This window comes from Phragmites australis, chromosome 2 (genome assembly GCF_958298935.1).
Source record: "Phragmites australis chromosome 2, lpPhrAust1.1, whole genome shotgun sequence".
NCBI classification, from domain to species: Eukaryota; Viridiplantae; Streptophyta; class Magnoliopsida; order Poales; family Poaceae; genus Phragmites; species Phragmites australis.
In genome coordinates, this window is record NC_084922.1 from 13,080,154 (window position 1) to 13,106,435 (window position 26,282).

General features: G+C 47.5%; 1 protein-coding gene across 1 annotated transcript; it reads left to right on the forward strand.

Annotated features, from left to right (window-relative positions):
* Positions 1-235: 235 nt before the first annotated feature.
* On the forward strand, positions 236-3,335 carry LOC133900123 (beta-D-xylosidase 3-like). The gene is made up of 3 exons (XM_062341258.1): positions 236-1,849; positions 2,013-2,426; positions 2,517-3,335. The coding sequence occupies exons 1-3, from the start codon at positions 400-402 to the stop codon at positions 3,134-3,136; spliced, it is 2,484 nt and encodes an 827-aa protein (XP_062197242.1). The 5' UTR covers positions 236-399; the 3' UTR covers positions 3,137-3,335.
* Positions 3,336-26,282: the final 22,947 nt, after the last annotated feature.

Below are 26,282 nucleotides of genomic sequence, written 5' to 3' on the forward strand. Positions count from 1 at the left end.
AGAGGGGAATGCAAGAGTTAAAACAGGGACTTGGAGGTTGGGACTTGGGAGAGTTCTCTGCTCGCCATGGTCATGGAGGTTGAGCAGAAAGTACGTTCCGAGAGCAGTGGTATCCTATCATCGCTGGCGCAACGTGACCCTGTCGGTGTCCTTGCCCATGCACAGCTTGTCCGGGGAATGCAAAGACAAAATTATCCTGCAACGCAACACATGTGCCTGGTCGTGGTATATACTAAGCAACTACGACATCTCCAGAATTCCAGCTGGACTAAATATTTTGAGCTTGCACACTCACTGCGTAGCCATGTTCCCACTGCTCCAAGAGCCCCGTCCTTCCTATATACACTGCCCCATCACACTGTTCACTCGTCGTCCAGCCCAAGTCTCCAAGATCAGAGGATGCCTCTTGCCACAATGGCATCGGCATCCTCGTCCCGGTATCCTTCCCTCTTGGTCGCTCTCTTGTGCGCCATTGCCGCCGTCTCTTCTGCGGCCGCCGGTCCGGGCAATAGCCGCGGTGGTAGCGTGGGACGCGGCCCGATCAGCACGAACGGGAAGAACTACACCGAGGTGTGCGACCCGGCGCGGTTCGCGGCCTTGGGCCTCGACATGTCGGGCTTCCGGTACTGCGACGCGTCGCTGCCGTACGCCGACCGGGTGAGGGACCTCGTGGGCCGGCTGACGCTGGAGGAAAAGGTGCGCAACCTCGGTGACCAAGCGGAGGGCGCGCCCCGCGTCGGGCTGCCGCCATACAAGTGGTGGGGGGAGGCCCTGCACGGCGTGTCCGACGTCGGACCCGGCGGCACGTGGTTCGGCGACGTGGTGCCCGGCGCCACCAGCTTCCCGCTCGTCATCAACAGCGCGGCGGCGTTCAACGAGTCCCTGTGGCGGGCCATCGGCGGAGCGGTGTCCACGGAGATCAGGGCCATGTACAACCTGGGCCACGCCGAGCTCACCTACTGGAGCCCCAACATCAACGTGGTGCGCGACCCGCGGTGGGGCCGCGCCAGCGAGACCCCCGGCGAGGACCCCTTCGTCATCGGCCGCTACGCCGTCAGCTTCGTCCGCGGCATGCAGGACGTCGACCGCCCATACGCTGGCGGCGACCCCTTCTCGCGGCCCATCAAGGTCTCCAGCTGCTGCAAGCACTTCGCCGCCTACGACGTGGACGCGTGGTTCAAGGCCGACCGCCTCACGTTCGACTCGCAGGTCCAGGAGCGCGACATGATCGAGACCTTCGAGCGCCCATTCGAGATGTGCATCCGCGAGGGCGACGCGAGCTGCGTCATGTGCTCCTACAACCGCATCAACGGCATCCCCGCCTGCGCCGACCACCGCCTCCTGTCGGAGACCGTCCGCGACCAGTGGCAGCTCCACGGGTACATCGTCTCCGACTGCGACTCGGTCCGCGTCATGGTCAGGGACGCCAAGTGGCTCAACTACACCGGCGTCGAAGCGACCGCTGCGGCCATGAAGGCCGGCCTGGATTTGGACTGTGGCATGTTCTGGGAGGGCTCCCGGGACTTCTTCACCACCTACGGCCTCGACGCCGTGCGGCAAGGGAAGCTGAAGGAGGCCGACGTCGACAACGCCCTGAGCAAAGTCTACGTGACCCTGATGCGGCTCGGCTTCTTCGATGGCATGCCGGAGTACGAGTCCCTCGGCGTGAAAGACGTTTGCAGCAAGAAGCACAAGGAACTGGCTGCCGACGCCGCGAGGCAGGGGATGGTGCTCCTCAAGAACGATGCCGGCCGACTCCCATTGGACCCCAAGAAGATTAAATCACTGGCGCTGGTTGGCCTATTGGAACACATCAATGCTACTGATGTCATGCTTGGAGATTACCGAGGTAATTATCGTATAAATGATTTTGTTGACACTTACTGTTCACTATCCGATAAATAGGCCAAAGTTACTGTGATAGCTGCTGTTATTTTCGTGTAAAATACTCTGTTACTCTTATCTCTGCAGTCATTGTCGCTTAGGATTCTTGGTTTTTACCCGAAATACAGGCAAACCTTGCGGAGTTGTGACGCCATACGATGCTATAAGGAAGATGGTCAATGCCACGTACGTGCACGCGTGCGACAACGGGGCGTGTGACGCGGCAAAAGGGGTGGGCAGAGCAGCCATGTCTGCGCAGACCGTCGATGCGACCATCGTCATTGCCGGCTTGAACATGAGCGTGGAAAGGGAGAGCAACGACAGGGAGGATCTCCTCCTGCCGTGGAACCAAACCGGCTGGATCAATGCCGTCGCCGAGGCCTATCCGTACTCAATCATCCTCGTGATCATGTCGGCAGGCGGCGTGGACGTCTCCTTTGCGCAGAACAACCCAAAGATCGGCTCCATCGTCTGGGCCGGGTACCCTGGCGAGGAAGGCGGCACGGCCATCGCCGATGTTGTCTTCGGGAAACACAATCCAGGTACAGAATTGTGTTCATCAAACAATGCACATCCTTTACATCCACACCACGCATGACATTTCTCACACTTATTTTTTATCACAAAAACAGGAGGAAGGCTGCCATTGACTTGGTTCAAGAACGAGTACGTCAACCAGATCCCAATGACGTCCATGGCGCTGCGTCCCGACGCCGCGCACGGCTACCCCGGCCGAACCTACAAGTTCTACGGCGGGCCGGCCGTGCTCTACCCGTTCGGCCACGGCCTCAGCTACACCAACTTCAGCTACGCGTCCGGCACCACCGGCGCCTCGATCACGGTCCTGGTCAGCGCCTGGGAGCACTGCAAGGAGCTCACCTACAAGCCGGGGGTGACACCGCCGGCCTGCCCGGCCGTCAACGTGGCCAGCCACAGGTGCGACGAGTCAGTGAGCTTCAACCTCACGGTGGCCAACACCGGCAGAGTGGACGGCGATCACGTGGTGGCGGTGTACACCGCGCCGCCGCCCGAGGTGGACGACGCGCCGCTGAAGCAGCTGGTGGCGTTCCGGAGGGTGTTCGTGCCCTCCGGGGCGGCCGTCGACGTGCCCTTCACGCTCAACGTGTGCAAGGAGTTCGGGATCGTCGAGGAGACTGCGTACACCGTCGTGCCGTCGGGCGTCAGCACGGTCCTCGTCGGAGACGGCGCGCTGTCGATGTCATTCCCGGTCAAGATCGAGTTGGCGGTGTAGATCATTCTTTCCCAAGGCTAGGAGTTCATTGGGAATTTTTTTCACTGAAAGTAATAACGATTAAACCTAGCGAGCAAAAATCAAAAGCAAGTGTAATTATATTTTACACCATGCTGTACAAAAACAGAAGCAGATACATCTCGGTGAGAAATTGTACTCAGTTTCACGGACTCATGAAAAGTAACATCCGATTCTCGAACGTTGTCTGAGTTGTGACCGAACCCTCCTGTACAAAAAACATGTCAGGTCGGCCAATTGATAACCATGGATGGCTCGTGACTGAGTTGTAATGATGTGAACTTTTAACATCGCTTGCTCATGTGACACCGATCAGGAGTAATTTGGCCTGAACCTCGGATGCTTCCAAAGCGCAAGATTCCATCTCAATTCTGCACTCAATAGGTCCCATTTGTGGTACTATCCACTCTTTCTTTGGTCATTTCGGAAATGTACATTGTCTCCAATACACATATTCGACCAATGGAATGCTACAAAGAACTGTGTAAAATATAAGGTATGGAAAACTCTCTTATGACATATCTACATAATACCAGTGCAGTAAATCTAAAAAATTCTATATATAAATGATTAAAGTTTTTTTTTAAAATAGTGGAATTCCCCTCGCATTGCTGCGGAAATTCAAAGGAAACTTTGAGGCATCTAAAGTTAGAAATAGACTTTATTGAAGAAACAAAGAAGAAGGTGAGCATTAAAAGGACCTAGGAACTGATTTCTTGTTTTGAATGGGTTATCAAGCAAAGGTGACACAATGAGGATACCTAAAACAGTCAGAGGAAAAATGGATGTGCTTAGTATATTTGGACTAATGGTTTTATTGACGGAAATCATGCAACTAAGGTTAAGGGAATATAAAAAGACTTACAATCAGCATAATAAATTGCATGTATTGATCCACGTAAAAGCAAATTTGAAAAGAAAACAGTAGAAACTGAAATGTAGATGAAATAATGGGAGAGAGATTAAATAATTGATAATTAACAGCGTGCATGCATAAGTGGATATTCAGGAGGCACACAACTTTATAATTTGCCTCTAATCTTCACTGTAGAAGGGTACCTTGGCTGGATGAAACCGTAGAAGGTTGTCACCAAAACTACTTCACAGGTGACCTGGTATCTACAGCACCACACAAATGTAAGATGGAAGCAAAACAGAGATAAAAAAGAAAGAGCGAATTTCATCAACGGTCGCTATACTTGTCCGTGTTCTCATCCAGGCCCATCTACTCTCAAATTGGAGATTGGCACTCTAAAGTCGATTTATTGTACCATCTTAGCTCCAAACTGCCTTTGACCGCCCCAGTTGCCTATGTGGTGTGCCAATGTGGCTGGGTGGGAGTTTTGCTGCCATTTGCATGTTCTTATTTGGTCCCTTGAGTACTATATGCCTCCCCAATTCAAATCCCATTACAGTTTCCCTTTTCTATAGCATTGCTCCAATCTATGCCATGGCAGGGGTATCAAGCTCCTTGTCGTCAAGTAGAATGCGGAGAAGGCACACATTCCCCTGATTTTATGCCCTTGTTGCGGATGGAGAAAGGTGGTAGAGCTAACGCAACTACCTATGAGAATCCCAACCACATCCTCTTCACTTGCCCAAATCATAAGGTATGTTCGATGTGGTTGAGTGCTAGTTGAAGGTTGTTCCCATTCCTTCGGCAACCTTGGGACCATGCTTCGCCTTTCCTGTGATTGGCAAGCGACTGCGGAGTTGCCCGCAACCCCTCTCCCTCTTGTGATGCGATGATGGTCTTTGATCACGCCCAATCTAAGATAGACCACACTATTTTGCTTATTTCCTGACTCCTCCACTTCCGGTCCTCACAAACGAAGAGTTGCGGCTCAAAATGAGAATGAGGAGTTCTCAAGGGGTTCCCAGCATATCTGCTCCCCTCACCCCCTAAACCCTCTTCATGAGCAACTCACGTGACTACAAATGGTGTCAAAACTCCCGCCCAGTCACATTGGTGCGCCACATAGGCGAGCTGGCCCGGACGGTCATAGGCGGTTTGGACTTATGGTGGTACAATGAACCGAGTTTGTACATGGGCATGAATGAGAACATGGGTCAAGTTTAGGGATTACCCATGAAATTCACTCAAAAATAAAATAATACACAAAAAGAAAGATTGTATGTATGGATATATCATGGAAGCTCCAATTTTTTGGGTTGTGAACACCAAATCTTGTAGCTAGTATGGCTGTGTTTCGAAATGACTAGAATATTTTGATGCGTACTGCTATCATCTGGGTTTGGCGGGGTACGCAGATCGGACGGACGATCACCATAGGTGGGCGGAGATGGTTCTCACAAATGGCAGCGTCAATCCATGCGAGTTGGTGGCGACGGATGGCGGTACATGATCCGAGTGAGCTGGCGACCTGTCAAGCGGGGTTAGTGGGTTAAGCCCGTTGCAGTGGTAGATCCGAGAGTGGCATGGCTGTCCGGGCTGGTGGATGGTTGGAGATGACAACCTTGACATTGTGGTGGGTGATGGAGATGGCTGGCAGGTAGCAGAGATTGGTGGGGCAGGAGGAGCAGATGGGCACTGCTAGCCTGAGGAGAGTACCTCGGATGTTACATGACTACATGAGGCAAAATGGGGAGAAGAAATAAAGCACGCTGTCAGTTAGGACGGAGGTGTCACTAATGGAAACATTCTTCTTTTATTTCTTCGCTACATTTTCCTTGATCTGGGTTTTTATTTGAAAAAGAAAGCTTTATTAACTCTCATAGTTATATCAAAATAATACAACACACAAGAGTTCATCCTTGGTCTCTGCATAAAATGCACACATCCAAACGAAAGGAAGAAAGAAAACAAGAACAAAACTATAACAAAAGAGAACATTGCTTCAATGCATCGACTATTATGGTGTTCGTGAAAGAAAAAGTCTTCCACGAACAAGGTACGTCGAGAACCAACTCACATGAGTAGCTCAAGCTTGGAGAAGAAATGGAGAGGACAAGAGTGCCTAGAGTTCTTAGGGAATTCTGCTGTCCCCTTAGCTTGAGGGCCAAGGATCTGTATTTATACTGATATTCAGAGTGTAAATGTTCAAACATGCCCATATGAGGCTGGTAGAGATACATGTGTTGTACTGTACAACCAAAGCATAAGGTTAGCCCCGTAAATTGTTGTCACGGCTAGTGGTAGCATTTATCTCAGCAAGTGGCTGTAGCGGCTGGTCGTCTATCATGGCACCGCACTGTCTAATGTGTCAAGCGATCACCAGTTGCACTAGCATGTCAGGGCAGCCACCACTTGTCCAAAATTAAATGCCGGTTATATCATGACAGACACCATGTGGCTGGTCGGCCCCATCCTTAAGCCTCTGGGCTCCACGATCGGAGTCAGGAGGTTCCAAAAGGGTCATGAGCATTATGGATTTTGGGCTTAGACAGGCAAAGCCAAGGGGCACCAGAGGTCCCTAATGGCAACCCCCAATAGTAACCCCTCACGAGGATGGCCAGCGGAGCAGCCGTCCCCACGGTCCCCGGAGCGAGGCCTCCGGTGATTCTTGGCTCCGTTGTTAGGGGGCCTATGGCCCTCCAACTATGTTTTTTTAGTCGTTTGACGTTCTGGTCCAATCAGTCGAGTCAAATGCCTAACACCACCTGCGAGAGAGAGCGTAAAAATGCAACCTGCGATTACTGTGCAGTCACATCCTGATAGGCGGTAGTGGGACACATGGCGTCTCAGTGTTGGAGGATCGTGGAGAGCAGTTCAGTTCCCCATGATAGTGGGGGAGGGATGGGACAGGATGTGGGCCCGTACCTTGAGAGGGCAACAACTCCTCCTCGGGTCAATAAAGTGGGAGTTTTGGCTGGTTGGCGTCCTCACCTAGTCTTTTCGCCCTTTTTCACCCCTACTCTCATGCCGCACTCTCTGGCCCCAACACTTCTAGATTCCATCACTGGCAACCTTCTCTCTGTACCCAAGGCATCATGATACATTCTGGCACCCACAGAGGAGTTGGATCCATGCTGGGGGCCATGCAGCCTCCAAGAATCCTACCGTTGCATTGGTGGCCACAATCACCACCCATTAGGTGGAATTAGCTTCTAGCATCACTGTCGGCGCGGGTGCATCAGCAGCGGGAGGGAACACAGATACTCAAACATCTACGGGGACTGTGGTGGTGGTGATTCCTCCACTGTTGCTTGGGCCACGACTAGGCACGAAACTCCTCCGTGTTTGCATGAAGTACTCCCTGTAGATCATCGTACTGGGGGAGTCGATCGTCACTATGGCTGATCTCGACTAAATGGTCGAGGAGGGGAAAATTCTCTCATCTGCAGCACGCATTCTAGAGGGAGAGGCTACCCTAGCACCGCAGGGGCATGAGACCATGATCTTCGAGGCCTTCTTCGATGTGGGCCTAGGCTTTTTGGCTATGCTGCTCCTCGAAAGGGTGCTTCACCACTTTTATGTGGAGCTCTCCAAAATTTGAACCAACGCTATCGCCTGCTTGGCCATATTCCAATGGTTCATGCGGGCAGAGGGCTGTGAGGGGCGAGCGGAGCCAGTCGAAGACCTGGACGGAGGACGAAGATACAAGGACACTCCACTTCGGTAGTGTGAACTTCTAGCTCTAGTCAAAGTACCAGGAAGTGTTCCCGTCGAAGACCATCAATGACCGGTGGTATACCCGATGGTCGAAGGGGTGGTTCTACTACGACGTAAGCTCCGGGTCTCCCCTCTACTCTACCAGCTGAGACATCCACTACGTTTGGACCCTAGTGATGGATGTCCTTGGGGCTCAGCAGACTTTGAGGGTGTCCCTCCCGTGGAGGGTTGCCCAGAAGATGAGCATGCGTGACCTCATGGAGGAGTTCACGATGTTGTGCGTTAAGCCGCTCCGGACAGATTGGGAACATACCTTCGAGAAAGGTGAGGAGGGTGATTCGAGCGTGTACTCAGGGCCCACCGTTCAATCTGGTGAGTGTAGGGGAATGGGTAGGCTACACTAGTCTAAAATAAAAAAATTCTACCGCATTAACCCAGGAAACTATGCTAGAACGAGATCATAGATCGTTACCACTTGACGCGTAGTGCAGCGGAAGAAGTGTTGAAGTAGACTTATCTAACTCTGTGTGTGTCAAACTCCTCGAACAGCTTCTCGATCAGGTCTACCACTAGCCCCCCACAGGTGGTCATGCTCCTCGACCAGCTCCAAGTAGGTGGTCGTGCTGTTCGACTAGTCGCTCGACTAGCCATCGAGCCGGTCTATTGCGTACTCGACCAGCTCCGAGTGGTCGCATCGTGCTCCACGACCAGTGCCAAGTAGGTATGTCGTCCAGCTGAGTAGGTCCTCAACACGCTGAGTAGCAGCACCAAGATCTACACGCCGAGGAGATCAGTGCCACAATAGCAGCAACGCCTCTACAATATCCACACGTATTAGGCAGAATTACCGAGCGCCGATGTGCTAGCACCGCGCACATGGCTATCTTTTTGGGAGATCATGTGGAGGGTTGTGGCTAGGGTTTCAGAGTGGATTACCACTGCACGCCCCACCACGCGCCTCTGTTTATATAGAGCTCACTGATGGGCTCCCACGTTGGCAACCCTTTAGGACTCTAACTCTTCATGGATCATAATCCAATCAAACCCATATACGAATCCAATTTGTATGCCTTGTTCCATCCCATTAAGTGTGTGACCCGTTAGGTTGACGTACACATGGCTACGACTCAGAAACCCTTTCTGAACTGAAGCAGGACATGTTGACTTCCGAGTATAAAGATCATATTGGCTGAACCTTGATATACGCATACACTGATTCCTTTACCTCACAATACCAATCGAGTTCAAGGCGAGATAAATGCCACCCTTTATGATAGCTCAACCATTCACTCAATCGAGTCATGGATCATCAAAATTGTGACTAACTCTTTAATCATGCACTTTCTTATCCAACGGTATTGAGGGGCCCAAAGATATCTCTCTCGTTATCAAGGAGGGAAAAATTCCATCTTGATCGCTCACATCCAATGACATGTTTCATGACAAACCCCGAAAACTACCTTTATGACTACCTAGTTACAGTGTAGCGTTTAGCAGTTCCGAAGTATGTCACTACACGTTCTGGGAATCAATGACGATATCATTCTATGGATCCTGCAGGTACACCATTTGAGATAACAAATGATGGAACATCATAAATAGCAATCCCAATAATACCTCAAGGTGGGTTTATCCAACATCATGTTCTCTAATATAAATGTCCACATTATTAATTTGGTATCTCTGTACCTATGATCCGTGAAACGTGATCATCAATCAATACATATGCTGGTCTTATGAATCATCACAATGATATGTGACTAGAGATCAATTTAGAATTACATCATGATACAAACAAAGGGTTCCATGAACAAGTCACATACTTGCTAATCAATGTAAATGACAGTCATTCTTGGAATAACACATTATGCAGAAATGCATTAATATAGATTTGGTACAATCATCTCTATGATTGCCTCTAGGGTATATCACCTTCAGCGAGTCCTCTCCGATTTCCAGCTTTGAATCCGCAGATGTGAGACACCTCTTTATTTCAGGGGATTGTCTCACGCTGGATCAAGCAGCCGAGATCGTGGAGAAGTTCCTCAACCAGCCATCCGTCACGGAGCGCAAACAACACATGGAGCGGGTTGGGAGCTGGGATTAACACAACCATGTCTGATCCTGCCTCAGGCTAATAGAAAAGTGTTCATCACCTCAGGAGCTGAACCCTTTGTGGTGGCCGCCTATGCAATCTAAGGGAGGAGCTTGGGCTTCACGGCCCTGACTCTAGGCGATTTCTCCCTCCTCCCAAGGGTGCTGAATGCTTTTTCTTCGGCCTTGTCGCTCATCAGGAGCAGAGAGATCAAACTATCTGTTGTCTGGAGTAGAGAGATCGAACTATCTCTTGCACATCTAGAGGCGACAGTCTGGCAGGTATGTTCTGGAGGGAGGACTTTTTAGCTCCAACCTTCAGGTCGTTGTCTTATTTGTCCTTCTCTATATTTTGCAGCAACTGGTACTGGCAAAGGCGCTAGGCTGCTCACAGCGCCAGGCCCTCACGACGTCCCATGGCACTGCTCGGGAGAAAGCGTCGGGGCTCCAGCCCACCCTGGAGGAGGCCGTGAAGCGAGTGGATTTGGTGGAGGGTCATCTTTAGAAAGAGACAATCCGACAGGAGTGCGCGGAGTGTCACCTGAAAGAGGAGGCAATGCACGAGAGCATGCAGAGCGTCACCTGCAGGAGGAGGCGATGCTTTGGGAGCGTGCAGAGGCCTCCGCTCGAGAGGTGGTAGAAGCCCACTGGGTTGTGGCGAAGACCATCAACAAGGCCATCGTGGGTTGCGTGGCTGCTGAAGGCGAAGTCAGGGACCTCCAAATCATGGTGGTCATGGTTTAACGAGAGCTGAGGGAGGCATGGGCAATGTAGGATGAGCTACGAGCAGAGTGCCAAGGGCCGGCTAAGCGCATTACAGAGGCAACTCATGCCATTGATAATTCTCTGAATGACCTAGGGGTGAAGGGCCACACCATTGCCCTCCATCTCGGATGTCTTGGTCCCAGTGCTCCAATGGCTCTAGTCCGCATCAGGGGTGGTGACTAGTGGCACCAAGGCCTATGCTAGCTCGAGCGTTCGTGTGGCCCTAGCACTCTAGTTGGTGCTTCTGCACCGAGCGGGGGTCCGTTAGTTCGGTGTGTTGGAGCAACCAAACCCAGGCTTTGCGGTCGAGGATGTCCGACCTAAGGTACCTTCGACGCATATTCGTGCCACCTTTGACGGCTTCAGTATGGGCGAGGCACGGCTGGCTTGTGATAGTGCATTTTGTAGCAGAACACGTGAAGTCTGACGTCCGAGGGACTCCCTGCTCGGGAGTTCAGGTTCCATGCTCAGATGTCTCCTATGACGTACCGCCACCACTGGGTGGCCTCCTCGTTTGGACATCGCTCCTTTTATTATATATATATATATATATGCTTCTCTTTATCTTTCGCAGGGATCGAAGGTCTAGTGTGTTAGTCTGCTGTGCCTATTTGATGTATTATGACTTCGTCCGCCACTCTTTGGCAGAGCCATGTTCACTGTTAGCTTTGTGCATTTATCTATGTGTTGTGTTGGTGTACTTCGAGTAGGATTTGCACATTTATGTTTTGCAACCCGAAGCAACAGGAACAGTCCCTAGTGCTTGGGCTGCCACTTCCGGAGGAGGGCCTAGTACATTCCGATCCTCCAGTCCTATTCCACCTTTTTTACGACGGGGGCGCTTCGTCCTTCCCTGTGATTCCCAAGGATTTGTGGACCCGAAGCTGCCTGCCGATATTCTGGTTAAGTTACAGTCGAAGGATCCTTTTGCTTCTACTTCGGAACCTAGCTCGAGTTCCATAGGGGTAGACGAGTGGTGGAGGGTCTTTGAGACTACTAGCCCACATGACTCTTGGCATTTTTCTCTCCCTCGTGGCTCCAATGGATTGGTGCCAGTGGATATTCTTGAGGATGTCATGGCTTCGATCAAGATGGAGGATGCGGAGGCTACGGTGGCATTGGTGTCGTTGGAGGAACTGAACTTTTTAGTCTTCGACTCCTACTCCTTCCAAACGAAACCTTCATTTCCCTAGGCTCAGGGAGATTCTATCTTTGGCAATTGGTCTTCGCGTCGAGGGTACCCATGTCATCACTCGATGCGCCACTATAGGCACACGATGGGCGGCTCTAGTTTGCGGAGAAGCGCCTCCACATCTTGTTGTGTTTCGGAAAGGTGTTGCGGCTTAGTGCGCTTGTTAGGCCTATACTGATTGCAAGGCACCTCGTTGAGTGCAACGTTTGTACCCATCATATAAAGATAGGATTGTTTATACTTTGACTTTGCTTCTCGCTTTAATTTTTTACTCGCACCTATGCTCCAGTGGCTTCCCCTGTCCTGGCCCCCTTGCATGCTACGGTCGTTAGCAGCTATCACACCCTGATTTTTAGTTTTCACAAATTTCTAAAATTTTCTAAGATTAGATTATTGGTTGCATAATTAGAATAGGAAAAATCCTATTTTCTAAATTTAAATTCAAATTTGATTTAGGATATTAATTGTTTGTATGCATTCATGTTGAAAATAGGCATATAGGCTTTCCTTGAATTTTTATTTGAGCTCTTTTGGATTTAATTGAATTTATTTGAGTTAAATCTAATTTTCAAAGGTTTCAAAATGATTTCATATGTTCAAGTATTTTAATTAGCTTCCAAAGGTTTTCTTAAACTCAAAATGTTTTTATTAGTTTCCAAAATGATTTAAAGCTTGTTGTTAATAGTCTAGGTCTTTCTTTGTTTCCCTTGGTTTTTGTTGGAGGCTTTGATTTGAATTTAGTTTGCTTTCATTTGAATTTCAAAGGAAATTATAATTGGAAAAGCAAAAAAAAAAACCTAAACCTAATCCTATCTACCTAGCCCAACCCGCTCTCCCGGCCTGCTCTCTCTCTCTCTCTCTCTCTCTCTCTCTCTCTCTCTGCCGATCCATTCCCGCGCCTCCTCCCTGCCTTGGGTTGGCCGTCCCGGTCCATTTCCACGCTCAGTCGCCAGCTCCCGAAGGCGTCCACCCCTTTTCTGCCAGCTCGCGCGCCATCGACAGGTGGGCCCCGCGCCCTCGTAGTCTTCGTCGTGGACTCTCCCCGCCAAGTCCGAGCCGGAGCCACGCCGCCGCCTTCTTTTCCGACGTACCTAGACTCCTTGGATCTCCTCCTATTAAAGTAGCCTGAGAGCATCTTGTCCAGATCCACCGCAAACCCATCGCCTCCCGAGCTCAATTTCGCCGAATCGCCGTCGTCTCTATTGATGTCTTCGGCTGAGCTTGTCAATTTGCCTCCTCCTCGCCGCATTGCCATCGACAAGCCGTCTGCAAGCTTTGTCGTTGCCTCCTGAGCACTTTCGTGCCCTTGCCTTAGCCTCCCAGTCGCCGGAACCCTGTCATCGACATCAACCCGAAGCCACTGTCGATTCGGGTTCCAGGCCATCGGAATAGCCCTGCCAACGTGATTCCGAGCTCCTCGCCGTCTCCGTCACCGCCGACCATCTTCCGGTGCCGCTCCACCCTCGATATGCCCCAAAACCGGCTCCCCGTGAGCATCTTCATCTGTGCCGCCACTCGTCGTCGCCGCTGGCAAGCCGAAACCTGATTCCAACGGGTTTCTAGTGAGTCCGCCGCCACCTTCCCCTCTGCGCCACCGTGCTCCCTCTCTCCAGTCACCCCTTCACCCTGAGCCATAGATCTATCACGTGCGGCCACGATTAGAACCCTGCATACCCCTTCGCCGGCCAATCAGTGTGCCGCGTGTCGCCTCTTTAACCCAGTCAGCAGGCCAGCCCAGTCAGCCGCTAGCTCAGTCACCATGTTAGTGCCACCTCACCTGTTTTGCTGACGTGTCAGCCCAATCATGCCCAATCAGCAAGCCACGTAATAAATAAGGTTTTTCAGTATAAATAAAATTCTAGAAATTGAAGGAAATTGGTAATCTTGCAGATAGACCCCTGAACTTCTCTATTTTCACAAAAGCCCCTATCTTTTTTACAGTTTAGTTCCTGAACTTTTCTATATTTATAATAAGTCCCTGTGTTTTTACAAAAAGGCCCCTAAACTTTCTATCAATTACAAATTTGTCCCTTTTTCTAATTTAATCCAAAAATTGTTTTAGCCATAACTTCTTCATTTTAACTCCGATTTGAGTGATTCTTGCGCTCAAATTTTTCTACAATAATGATCTATCCAATCATGCCAGTTTCAAGTATCAATTCTGAAAACTTTATAGTAGTTTTCCCTCATTAACATTTAATTCTCTGTATCATGAAGATATTATTTTGATTAGTAAATTTATGGTTGTTGCAATGACATACTGGTTCTGATCAAATCTACATGTCATTGTATTACGAACATGAGTTTATGATATTAAAATAATATATTAACTTTGTAAGTCACTCATGTTAATGATTCAATCAATAGTTTCTATCATTTCGTGTGAATTCTTTCTTATCATCCCATGTGAAACTCTAGTTCCTATTTTTTCATCTTTCTTCGACAGAAGTCCAATCAATTCTATTTTCCAACCTAATCAAAGATCCCAGAGTATCATTCTATTCCTTTTATTTGCAATTTGGAGTTTATTTTGTGTTTATTCGATGTTGCTTTTGATTGCCGATAGAATCCGCAATTAGTCAACAACGCTTTGGATCTGTTCGAGGGACTTCAAGATCAAGATTTTGACAACACTGAGCAACATTGGGTAAAAGTAAAGTGTCCTTGATCATCTTGAACCTATATTTTAAATGTTTTATTTTACAAAATTGCATGCAATGTCTGTCAACTTGATGGATAGTCACCTATGTTAGGGTTTACCTAGTTCTTCTTTTACATTCTTTCAAGCCTAAGTGGTAGTTGATATGAGTCTTTTGGGTAGATTTGCTTAGCTATGCTTTTAGGATGTTGAAAGTGTCATATATATGTTTAGTGGACATATGCAGTGGTGATGATTAACTTGTTTTTAGTAACATGGAACCCTAGGACCTGGGCAAAGAGTTGGTTTGATAATGGTGGTTCATGTGGTGGGCTTGTGGATACATTACAAGAAATTTGTTGGTTAAATATTCTCCCTATTGGTTTGATAATGGTGGTTCATGTGGTGGGCTTGTGGATACGTTTCAAGAAAAGGTGTTAGGTTTTGCTGGTTATTTCCCTGTTGGATAGTCTTTGCCCAAGTGTTACATATAAGGACCGTTCCTGGAACGACAACCCAAGAAATACCATACCAAACACGAGGCCGATATGGGTAAGACTTAGCATATCAATTAGATACCTGGCTGGTATTCATTGGAGTACTAGGACCTAATTGATGGACCATGCTTCGTAGTGATTGTCCTAGCGGCACAGCACTGGCATGTGTTAAGTGTCTTGTAAACACTGCAACAAGGATATCATGACTCATGACTAAAAGTTGGACAACCTCTGCAGAGTGTAAAATTGTTATAACAGTCATGCCTGCGGCTATGGAAGACTTAGATCCTCACATGATTAGTTGGTAGTGGAATGGTTTTGGTTATAGTCCAGGGAGTACTAGATGGTTAGGGGTACAAGGTGGGGAACCTTGTATGCTAGTTGTTGGGTCATTTGGGTTATATTCACTTAAACAGTTGTTTAATGCTTTTCAGTTATACTACTATTTCTTTACCTGCATTTATGCAAATAAACCCTAGAGTTAGCCTGTCGTTGTTATAAGCTTGCATATCATTATTTCCCCTTTATACTTGCTGAGTGTGTCATGTGCTCACACTTGCTATTTTTCCTATGCCATGTGATATGTGTGGTGCTGCTCAGTGAGTGAAGATATTGAAGACTATCAAGATAAGGTTATGACATTCTAGGTGCGCGTCTCTGGGTTGGTTGCCTCCGGTGTTGTTGGGCACCAATACTTCTAATCCGCTGCAGATATCTTCATAGAAGATAATATATATCAATTGATGTAAGAGTTAACGTTTATTTAATAAAAGTATTGCTTTTGTTACGTCACCTGTGACATCCTTATGTGTGTTGAACATCTGGACACACATAAGCCGCATCTGGTTTTGTCTGTTAAAACCAGGTGTGACAGCAGCCAGAGGGTGCGACTATGGGTACACCTAGGCGTCCTAGGTGCGGAGGGTTTGGACCTAAAAGGGACCGAGAATGATGCCTTCAAGGTGGCAAAGGGGTTTTAGAACTCGACGCGTATAGCAGAGGGTTTTTAACCTTGACGTGTATAGCGGAGGGTTTGGACCTCGACGCAATCAAGGCTGATGCCTTCAAGATTGCGGAGGGTTTTAGACCACGACGTGTATAGTGGAGGGTTTTTAGACCTCGACACGTATAGGTAGAGGGTTTGGAACTTGACGCAGCCGAGGCTGATGCCTTTGAGGTTGCAGAGGGTTTAGACCTTGACGCAACCGAGGCTGATGCCTTTGAGATTGCGGAGGGTTTTAGACCTCGAAGTATATAGCAGAGGGTTTTTAGACCTTGCTGCGTATAGAGGAGGGTTTTTACACATCGAAACATATAGGCAGAGGGTTTGGACCTTGACTCAACTGAGACTGATGCCTTCAAGGTTGCAGAGGGTTTTTAGAACTTGACATGACCAAGACTAATGCCTTCGAGGTGGCGGAAGTTTTTTAAAACTCGATGGGTATATCAAAGGGTTTTAACCTCAACGTGTATAGTGAAGGGTTTGGATCTCGACGTGACCTAGGCTGATGCCTTCGAGGTTGCGGAGGGTTTTAGACCATGACATGTATAGTGGAGGGGTTTTAGACCTCAACGCGCATAGGCAGAGGGTTTGGACTTTGACACGACCGCGGCTGATGCCTTCGAGATTGAGGAGGGTTTGGACCTCGACACGACCAAGTTTAATGCCTTCAAGGTTGCAGAGGGTTTTAGACCTCGGCGTGTATAGCGGAGGGTTTTTAGACCTTGATGCATAGAGCGGAGGGTTTTTACACATTGACGCGTATAGGCAGATGGCTTGGACCTTGACATTTGAGGCTGATGCCTTTGAGGTTGCAGAGGGTTTGGATCTCAACGTGACCGAGGTTTATGCCTTCGAGGTGGAGTGTTTTTAGACCTCGACGCATATAGCGGAGAATTTTTAGACCTCGACGCGATCGAGGTCGATGCCTTCGAGGTGGCAAAGGATATGGACCTCGATGTGATCGAGGTTGATGCCTCTGAGGTAGCAAAAGGTTTGGATGTCGACATGGCCGAGGCTGATGCCTTCGAGATGACAAAGGGTTTGGACATCGAAGCGATCGAGGCTGATGCCTTCAAGGTTGTGAAGGGTTTTTAGACCTCGACGCGTATGGCGGAGTGTTTTTAGACCTCGACGCGTATAGGCAAAGTGTTTAGACCTTGATGCTTCAATGTGGTAGAGGGTTTGGATCCCGACGTGATCGAGGCTGAAGCCTTCGAGGTTGTGCAGGATTTTGAGACCTCGACGTGTATAGTAGAGGGTTTTTAGGCCTCGATGCGTATAGGTGGAGGGTTTGGACTCTGACACGATCGAGGCTAATGCCTTCGAGGTGGTGGAGGGTTTGGACCTCAACGCAACTGAGGCTAATGCCTTCGAGGGTTGCAGAGGGTTTTTAGACCTTGACACATATAACGGTGAGTTTTAAAACTCAACACATATAGCAGAGTTGACGACAGAGCCAAGGGGCGGCGAGGTTTTGACGGAGGCAAAGGCCATCCGGAGCTCTGTAGCGCTGAGACTTGGCGGAGTCGGTGGTAGATCCGAGGGTGTTAAATGGCTCATTTGAGAGGGAGCACGGCGGTCCAAGCAGACTCTCTAATGGCAAGTCTTTTTGTAGTCCGACACATTATAGTGAAGCTCTCGTGTGAAGGCGAGATATTCTCCAATTTTTCTACACATTGTGATGGGAGGTAACCGTAGTGCGTCAGATGGGGTGGTGCGCCAGTTCTTCTAGGGTCTTGTGCCTACTACCCTTACATGCGCCGAAAGGGGTTTGACCAATAAATGTGGTGGGATGAGTGTGTAAAAAACTAGGGTATTGATGTGGATGTTTGCCACGTGCCCGCGGGGCTAACCTGGGTGTTTGCCACATGCCCCCGAGCAGTAACCGCGAAGGCCATAAAACTAGTGATGTGATGATTGCACTTGCTTCCCGAGGCGTACTCCCGTGACCGGCAGGGTTTTTAAAAGTAGAGGTTGGGTATACTGTTCAAACACGAGGCTGATATGGGTAAAGCTTAGCATATCAATTAGATACTTGGCTGGCATTCATTGGAGTACCAAGACCTAATTGATGTTTTGGTTATTTCCTCTATGTGTATTTTACATACCACAGTAATTTGCTATAGAGAATTTCTATTAAATAAAGATATTATTGCTGAAATAAATTGTTATTTGATTTGATACATTGTGATCGGTAACGTTGATGAATTAAGCAAACATGCTTCGTAGTGATCTCCTGGCGGCACACCACTGGCGTCTGTTAAGTGTCTTGCAAACACGGCATATGGATATCGTGACTCATGGCTAAAAGTTGGACAACCTCTGCAGAGTGTAAAACTATTATAACAGTCGTGCCCATGGTTATGGGAGACTTGGATCCTCATATGATTAGTTGGTTATGGGTTTGGTTAGATGATGGTTAGTTGGTTATGGTTTGTAAGGTGGTTGTTCTCGGACAACAATGGTTTGGGTCATATGGGCATATTCACTTAATAACTACTTAAAGCTTTTCAATTACATTACTATTTTCTTTACTCATATTTATGCAACTATACCTTGTGTTAGCCTACTCTTGTTATAAGCCTGCATATCATTATATTTTTTTCATGCTTGCTGAGTACTCCACATACTCACCCTTGCTCTCTCCCCTAATACATATGTTGCTCAGTGGAAGACTTCCAAGACTTTCAAGACAACGACCTAGTGTACTAGGAGTGTGTTCCCAGTCGATGCCTGCGGAGTTGCTGTGGTCGCCGATGCTTTCATTCGCTGCCGTCGTTTAGTAGCTATAGTTTGGTCAATAGAGTTGTTTAGGTGAAGTCTTTGCGTAAGAGTTAAATGGTTGTAAGTTAAATTATTGCTTTTATTACTTCACCTATGATGTCCTTATGTATGTTAAACTTTCTAGGCACACATAAACCGTATTTGGTTTTGTCCGTTAAAACCGAGGGTGACAGTTTACGCGAGTCTAACTCCTACCCAGAAGCCCCCTCTTGTGCCTTGTGGAATCTAGGAATTAACTGCTGTCATCCACGCCTCTAATTTAGCCCACACAATACTAGGAGATCCCTAATTAATCGGCTAAGCCTACTCATATCGGGCTCATGTCTGTACGGATCTTCTTGGGTTGTCGCTCCACAAACCGGACTTATTTAGGTTACTTGAGCAAAGACTAAACCAACGACATATCTATGATCACCTTCACAACCACCTATTTGCTCAAGGCCTAAGGTTTCGTGTTTCTTTATCAAATTCATCATCATATTAACCATCATGGTTATATGTTCATTAGTCAAGTATATAACACTTTCCAACATCCTGACAGCATGGCTAAGCAAATCTACCTAAAGACTCATACCAACCACTACTTAGGCTTCAAGGAATGTAAAGGAAGATCTAGGGCAAATCATAACATAAGTGACTACCAATCAAATTAACATTGCATGCAATTTTGTAAAACAAAACATTTAAAACCGTAGGATCAAAATGATCAAGGACACTTGCCTTCTCCTTGCTACTGCTTAGTGTACTCTAGCTCTTGGTCTTGATATTCTTTGAACTAATCCAAGGCATTGACGATTAATCGCACAATTACCAGCAAAGCATGCAAGCAACACACTAAGAACAGAGCATGAAAAAAAGAACAACAAGATGAAACCTATCTAGAAAGATAGAGCTTGGAAAAAATAAAACAAACGATGCAAGAATTGCTGAAAAAGGAACTACGACGAAAAAGTTATGATGGCTTTACTAAACATGGGCTTTTCTGCAAAAAGGTTAGGGCTAAAAACCTAATTTGTTAAAGTACAAGGAGTTTTCTATAAAAATAAACTACCTAAAACTAATATTTAGAAAGTCTAAGGAGCTTATTATAAGAACTCAGGTCCTAAACTTAATTATTAATAAGTCTATGGTGTTTATTATAAAATTAAGGACCTAAGTATATTATTTAAACTATCCAATGACCAATTTGCAATACTAAGGATGATTGGGCTCTTTGTGATGATGTGGCAGACACATCAACAAAGGTGATGATGTGGCTATCCACAAGGCAAGGGCTAACGTGTCATGTGGATTGGATCTAGACCACCAGATTTGAATCGGATGGCTCAGGATCATGGATCGGGTTCACGATGATGCTAGACTGGATGGTGGACTTGGCTCATGGGCCTTGCCACGGACCAGAGGCAGCGGAACACTTCGAAAGCAACGGCGGACGACCCGACTTTCGTAGGAATTGGGCTACAACGAGCGTGAAGCTCCAGTGAGTAGTGAAACAGGGACGCAGGGGCTCGGGCAACTTGGTGACAGCTTTAGCAAAGCTGGAGGACAACCGGGACAACCTGGTGATGGGCTCCAACCACGGCGGTGCTCGAAGCTACGGCGCGAGGGCCCTCCTGCGTCAAAAATGACTCGGTGGGTTGGGGAAAAGGATCGACATGTTCTGGGGAGGGCATAGGAGCTACTATATATAGGTGTGGAGGCTCGAGGGGACAGGGGCGAGCTCGGTTAGGGTTTAGGGTGGCTGTGGTCACAAAATCGAGTCGAACTCATCATTTAAAAGCTGATTTGTTGGGGATAAGTCGACATGAGATAGAGGAGATCATGGGACGAGCTTCTAGATGATTTCCCCTCCGATTTGGGTGCGGATTTGGTGGGATTCGATGGCCAATGCGGCTTGTGTTAGAGTCGGACTCCAACCCGAGGTGGAAGATGGTCCTGACAGGTGGGGCCCTGTGTAGTAGCTCGGAGGGAAGGTGGAAACGGCCTGGGCATTTGTGGTGGAGGGAGGCAAAGGCAGACTGGCAGAACGGCGCAGTGGGCTGCTTGGGGCAGGCCGACTTGGACTGAGGCGGGGAGAAGCGGGAGCAGGTCGCCTGGGCTGGTGGGCCAAGCCGAGAGGGAGAGAAAGAATGGGCTAGGCAAGCTATTGAGGGAGAGAGGGTTGGGCTGGGTAGAATTAGGTTTTCTCTTCTTTTCCTTTTTCATTTCTTTTTCTAATCTATTTCTATTCTAAAACAAATCAAAACAAACAAAGACAAATAAACTCCAAACAAAAAAAACCAAATAAACCCCACATGCCTATTTTCAGCATGAATGCATTCAAACAAATAATAATCTAATTCAAATTTGAATTTGGATTTGGAAAATATACTTTTTCCAATTCTAATTATTCAACCTATAATCTAATTTTGAATTTTTTTAGAAATTCGAGAAATCTGAAAATCAGGGTGTGACACTTACTCATGAGGGCATTCACCATGCACATTGGGCGCTATTGCAGCCGATCGAGGAGTGGTCCGGATGGTAGGCCTTGGGTCACTGTGTCAATGACTAATGATTCCTACATGCTCTTTATCTGGGCCTTGGTCTGGGCAAACCTCCTGAAGTAATCCCGAAGGGTTTCTCCCGGTTGCTGCCTGACAGCAAATAGGCTGCCAGAGGTCACCGGCTCAACGAAGGTCTCCTCGAAGTTGTTGCAAAAAGCATCCCAAAGTTAGGACTAGGCAAATGGACCCAGGCTCCAACGTCCAGAACCATCGTAGGGCTACTCCCTCTAGGGCGAGGGGGGATCACTTGGCTATGGTGGCCTACTTGCTGTCGTTGGCCTCGGTGGTGAGAGTGTACGAGTGGACGAACTCCTCTTGGTCTGAATCGCCCCTGGATTTTGGAAGCTTGGGGGTCCGGAACCCATCTGGGAAAGGCACGGCCTACATACATTCCTCCAGGGGTGATTCGGAGTCCAGGAGTGGGGCTTCGCGTTTGTGGACCCGGGGCTCGACCACATGCAAAGTGTCTAGGAGTGGTGCTAGGAGGCGGTAAGAGGCACAGGTGGCACCCTCGGTGGCCCCCGGAGTTGGGATCCCTATGATGTTAGTAGACCCAGGGGTGACCGCGGTCTGATGCGAGCCCAAAGGGTAGCCTACAACTCCTCTAGTTAGGCCTGAAGGGCTGCCACATGTGCCTCCTGGCTAGTGGTGGCAGCCTGTACAGCTGCGGCCTCGGTCGTGGCCCTTGGAGGTGCCACGATGTTGTCGACATGTTGCTACTGCACGGCCTCTGAATCGGCAGGGGATGTAGCATCAGCCGTAGTTGGACTGCGGTCATGCTGGTGATGACTGTGGCACCCTTGTTCCGCTCGAGCGTTGACTTGTCTTCGCCCTTAGTTGGGGCATCGGCATCGGCGTAGCACATTTCGTGCAGGTGCGGCCATGGAGCTAGTGATTCAAGCTGTCACTTGGGTGTTCTTCTTATTTGGTGGCATCCTACCTCTCCTAATACTTCTATAGTCCCCACGGATGGCGCCAGCTATTGGTGAAAGAAGAAGTCTTCCATGAACAAGGTGCGGCGAGGACCAGTTCATAGGAGTGGCTCAAGCTTAGAGAAGAAGTAGAGAGGACAAGAGTGACTAGAGTTCTTAAGAAATTCTACTGTCCCCTTGGCTTGGGGGCCAAGGGTCAGTATTTATACTAATATTCAAAGCATAAGTGTTCAAATATGCCCATATGAGGCTAGTAGAGATACAAGTGTTGTATTGTACAACCAGAGCATAGCGCCAGCCTAGTAAAACATTGTCACAGCTAGTGGCAGCGGTTATCCTGGCAAGTGGCTATAGCGGTTGGTCGTCTAGCATGGCGCTGCATTGTTCAATGTGTTAGGCGGCCACCAGTTGCACCAGCGTGTCAGGGCAGCTGCCACTTGCACCAGTGTGTCAGGGCGGCCACCACTTGACCAACATTAAATGTCGGTTATATCATGGCAAACACCACGTGGCCAATGGGTCTCACTCCCCAAGCCTCTGGGCTCCGCGGCCGGAGTTAGGGGGTTCCGAAGGGGTCATGAGCATGATGGCCTTCGGGCTTAGACTGGCGGAGACAAGGGGCGTTGGAGGTCCCTGATGGCGACCCCCCAGCAGGTGGCGGAGCTTCAGTACAAAGATTATAGCGACACCCAAATCGAGTATAGAGCTCTCTGGCCACTCATTCCAAGTATGCACATCCAGAAGTAATGAATTGACAATGTTCTTGTCAATACATCACTAACCAAGTATGAAGCAATTATATACAAGTAAAAATAACTTGCAATGGAGAAGAATGTTTTCTTTTATTAAAGATAATATCGTTTTTGCGTAACCATAGTGATCAACAAAAGGAAGCTGCTGCCACCAGAATATTAGCTTTCAAATATTTACTAAGACCACCTAGCCAATTTCCAAACATGTTCAGTATATTTCGTGGTTGCTATAGATTTGATGCCACTTGGACTATAAACCATGTGGAATGAGCAAAGCAACATTCAAAGAAGAGATGCTTAATCGTCTCTGGTTAGTGACAAAAGTAGCACTTTGATTGTCTTGTCAGTATCTTTTAATTAGGTTATAGTTTGTTACTAGCACTCTTTTGTGTAAGTACCAAAGGAAGATCTTAATTTTTAATGAAAGTTTTAGTTTTCACATCTGTTTGTACTAGATAGGTTTATCGCTATGAACGAGGGCTCTATAGAGTGAGTTGATAGAGAATCTTCCCAATTGATTTAAGTTCCATTGAAACTCGTCTCGTTCTTCAATCAAGTTGATGTTTGTCCGGCGAGAAAGGAGTTAATTCCACATTATTTGTTTAGGGCCAATCAAGTCTCTTTTGAAGGTGATTTTTAATGGAAAAACCTACAAAACGGTAGCCACAATGTCTTGTTTGTTTCGTACTATGTTATAAAGTTCTAAGTATTGGTTTCTTTACGGCGAATTACCCAACCAACAATCTTCCCAAAATCTGATTTTTGACCCATCTATAACATTAAAGGAGCCATACCGTAAAAGGGTATGCTTTACTTTCATTAAGCTGAACCAAAAGTAGAAATCTCCTGGTTTCCCTTCCCCTTGAGTAAGTGGTTTAGATTCCAGATATTTCTTTCAAAGGAGATTTTGCCATACCCCCTCTTCAATGAGTAGTTTGTACAACCATTTGCAGAGGAGAGTAATATTTTGGATATCCAGGTCCAGAATTCATAAACCAACTTGATTTGGTGAGGATGCAATGCTATAAACAACTGTGTGAAATATAGGGTATTGAAAATTCTCTTATGACATATCTACATAACACAGGTGTAGTAAATCTTTATTTTTACATATATCAGTGGTTAAAGTTGAAAAAAATTGACAACATCACACTAGAGCAACATCTAAAAGGAAAGAGGGAAGCTAATTTTCAGGTGATTGAAATCAGCATCCTTTCAGTCGACGTCCTGAGCTATCGGATTTTGATCGAACAGTTATGATATCTTCTTCAACCTCGTGCCTCCCCCCTCTCTCTATATATCATGTGATTTCTCTGCCTTCTATTTCTCGTGCACTCGCCCCCACCTTCCACCCTTCTGCACTTGTTTCCGGTGGCATCCTCGCATTTGAATCCACACCCACCGCACTAACCAAGCACGACTTGACGCCCTCACCCTAGTACTGACCCATCCGATGGTCCTCTGTTGCCTGTGACAAGCGGCCTCCCACCGCCCCCACCAACCACCACCATCGTGCCACCCTACCTCCCTCCCAAGGACCTCCTCTAAGCCTGGCATCTATGGGATCCCCAATCCTCAAAGCCTAACCCAATTCGATGTAATCCGGCGTCGACTGATTGAAAAAGCGATCTCATTGGCTGGATTGTCGGAAATACGAAAAGGAAATGGTTGGTGTTTCTCAGAATCTAGGAATCGAAGAGTCCAGCCCATTGTCTGTCTATCTGAGCTGGGCCATTACTGTTCGGGAGGAGGGCACTTCAATCGTGCTTGCAGTGCTTGCTCTCGGATCTACTACTTCGATTCGACAAGCTCGACACTTTTCCTCCTTGTAAATATCGATCTCTACTTTCTTTTTTCTTTTTCAAAAAAAAGGGGGGACAACCAGCTTTTGCAGGGCACCGTTTAAATTAAGCCACGTCTCAAGTAAAATTAGGAGAAAAGGCACAGATACAACGGGCCATTCTCATCACATTTTTCCAGTTCTTACTAGATAAAACCTTATCACTTGCCGTGAAAAGCTATACAATCAAACATCTCCAAGCAGGCACGAACACAAGCGTGTCCCTTCCGTGTCTCTCTGCCGAAACAAAATCGTCACATGGCGGCCAGCTTTGCCTCGATGTCTAGCACTCGCTCCGTTCAGAAGCAGTAAACATACTGTTTTTGAGTTTAGTCTTTAAAATTAGATTTTGATTAAGGTTTTCTTGCAAAATATATTATTGATAACTACAAAATCTATATGGTTTGAAATTATTTTAAATTATGAATCTAGTTGTATAGTTTGTATACACTAGATATTTTTATAAATTGATTCAATATTAATCAAAATATATAAAATGTATTTTTTTTAAATAAAATACGTAAAACACACGCCTAAAATGGGAAAGAAACAAAATAACCAGAAAAGCAGACAAGATTCTTCGCCGATCGTGTCGCTCACGTCACACCACACCCGATCCAGCAGCGTCCGTCGCTTTCCCGCTCACATCGCGCGCGCGCGCGGGGGGCTGGGCTCTCCCGTCGGATCGTGGCCGCACCGGAGCTGTCACCTGCAGATCTGCTCGCCGCTGCGATTGCCGCGCGGACGCTGAGATCGGTCGAGTCCGTTGCGCGCATGCATGAACTCCTGAACGCGGGAATACGGCCACATTCTTGGGATTTTACGTGACCTCAACATTATTTAACTCAACGTGGAAGTCATATTATTAATATGTGATGAGGAATAAATGGTGCGAAATTTCACTGTAGGAAATTGATATTGCCAAGGACGACTGTACTAAAATATAATATATAAATTAATTAAGATCGACTCTACCATATATATATATGTATATGGTTTATCAAGGTACAACACAGGTGAAAGAGATAGGTTTGTTTTGTAGTATTGGCTCTGCAAACAATTAACTCACATGATTGGATTAGAATTAACTCACATATATATATGTATATGATTATAACACATGACTTATATATATATGCTATAAACTAATATATTTTAGAACTCACGTACTAATATATGTGATCGTGTTTAGTGACATGATTAAAGGGTCTTAAGTTTTTCCAAAAACATATAAATAGTAGTAACCCTACAAGTGAAGTCTACGAATAGATTTGTACCCTCAGCCTCGATATGCATACACCACAGGTAAGGCATAGCTCCACATATACGACATGAGATCGAGCGGCTTCGTCATCTGATCGCCCGCTTTTTTCGTTGACGCCGATGTCAGTCCGTGCATGTATGATCGATGCTGCTGTACATGTCCGATTACTTTATCGATTGATTGATTGGTGCGCGAACACACGTCGCCACGTCAGCGAGATACTAATCAGATCGGTCTGCCGCTTTGCC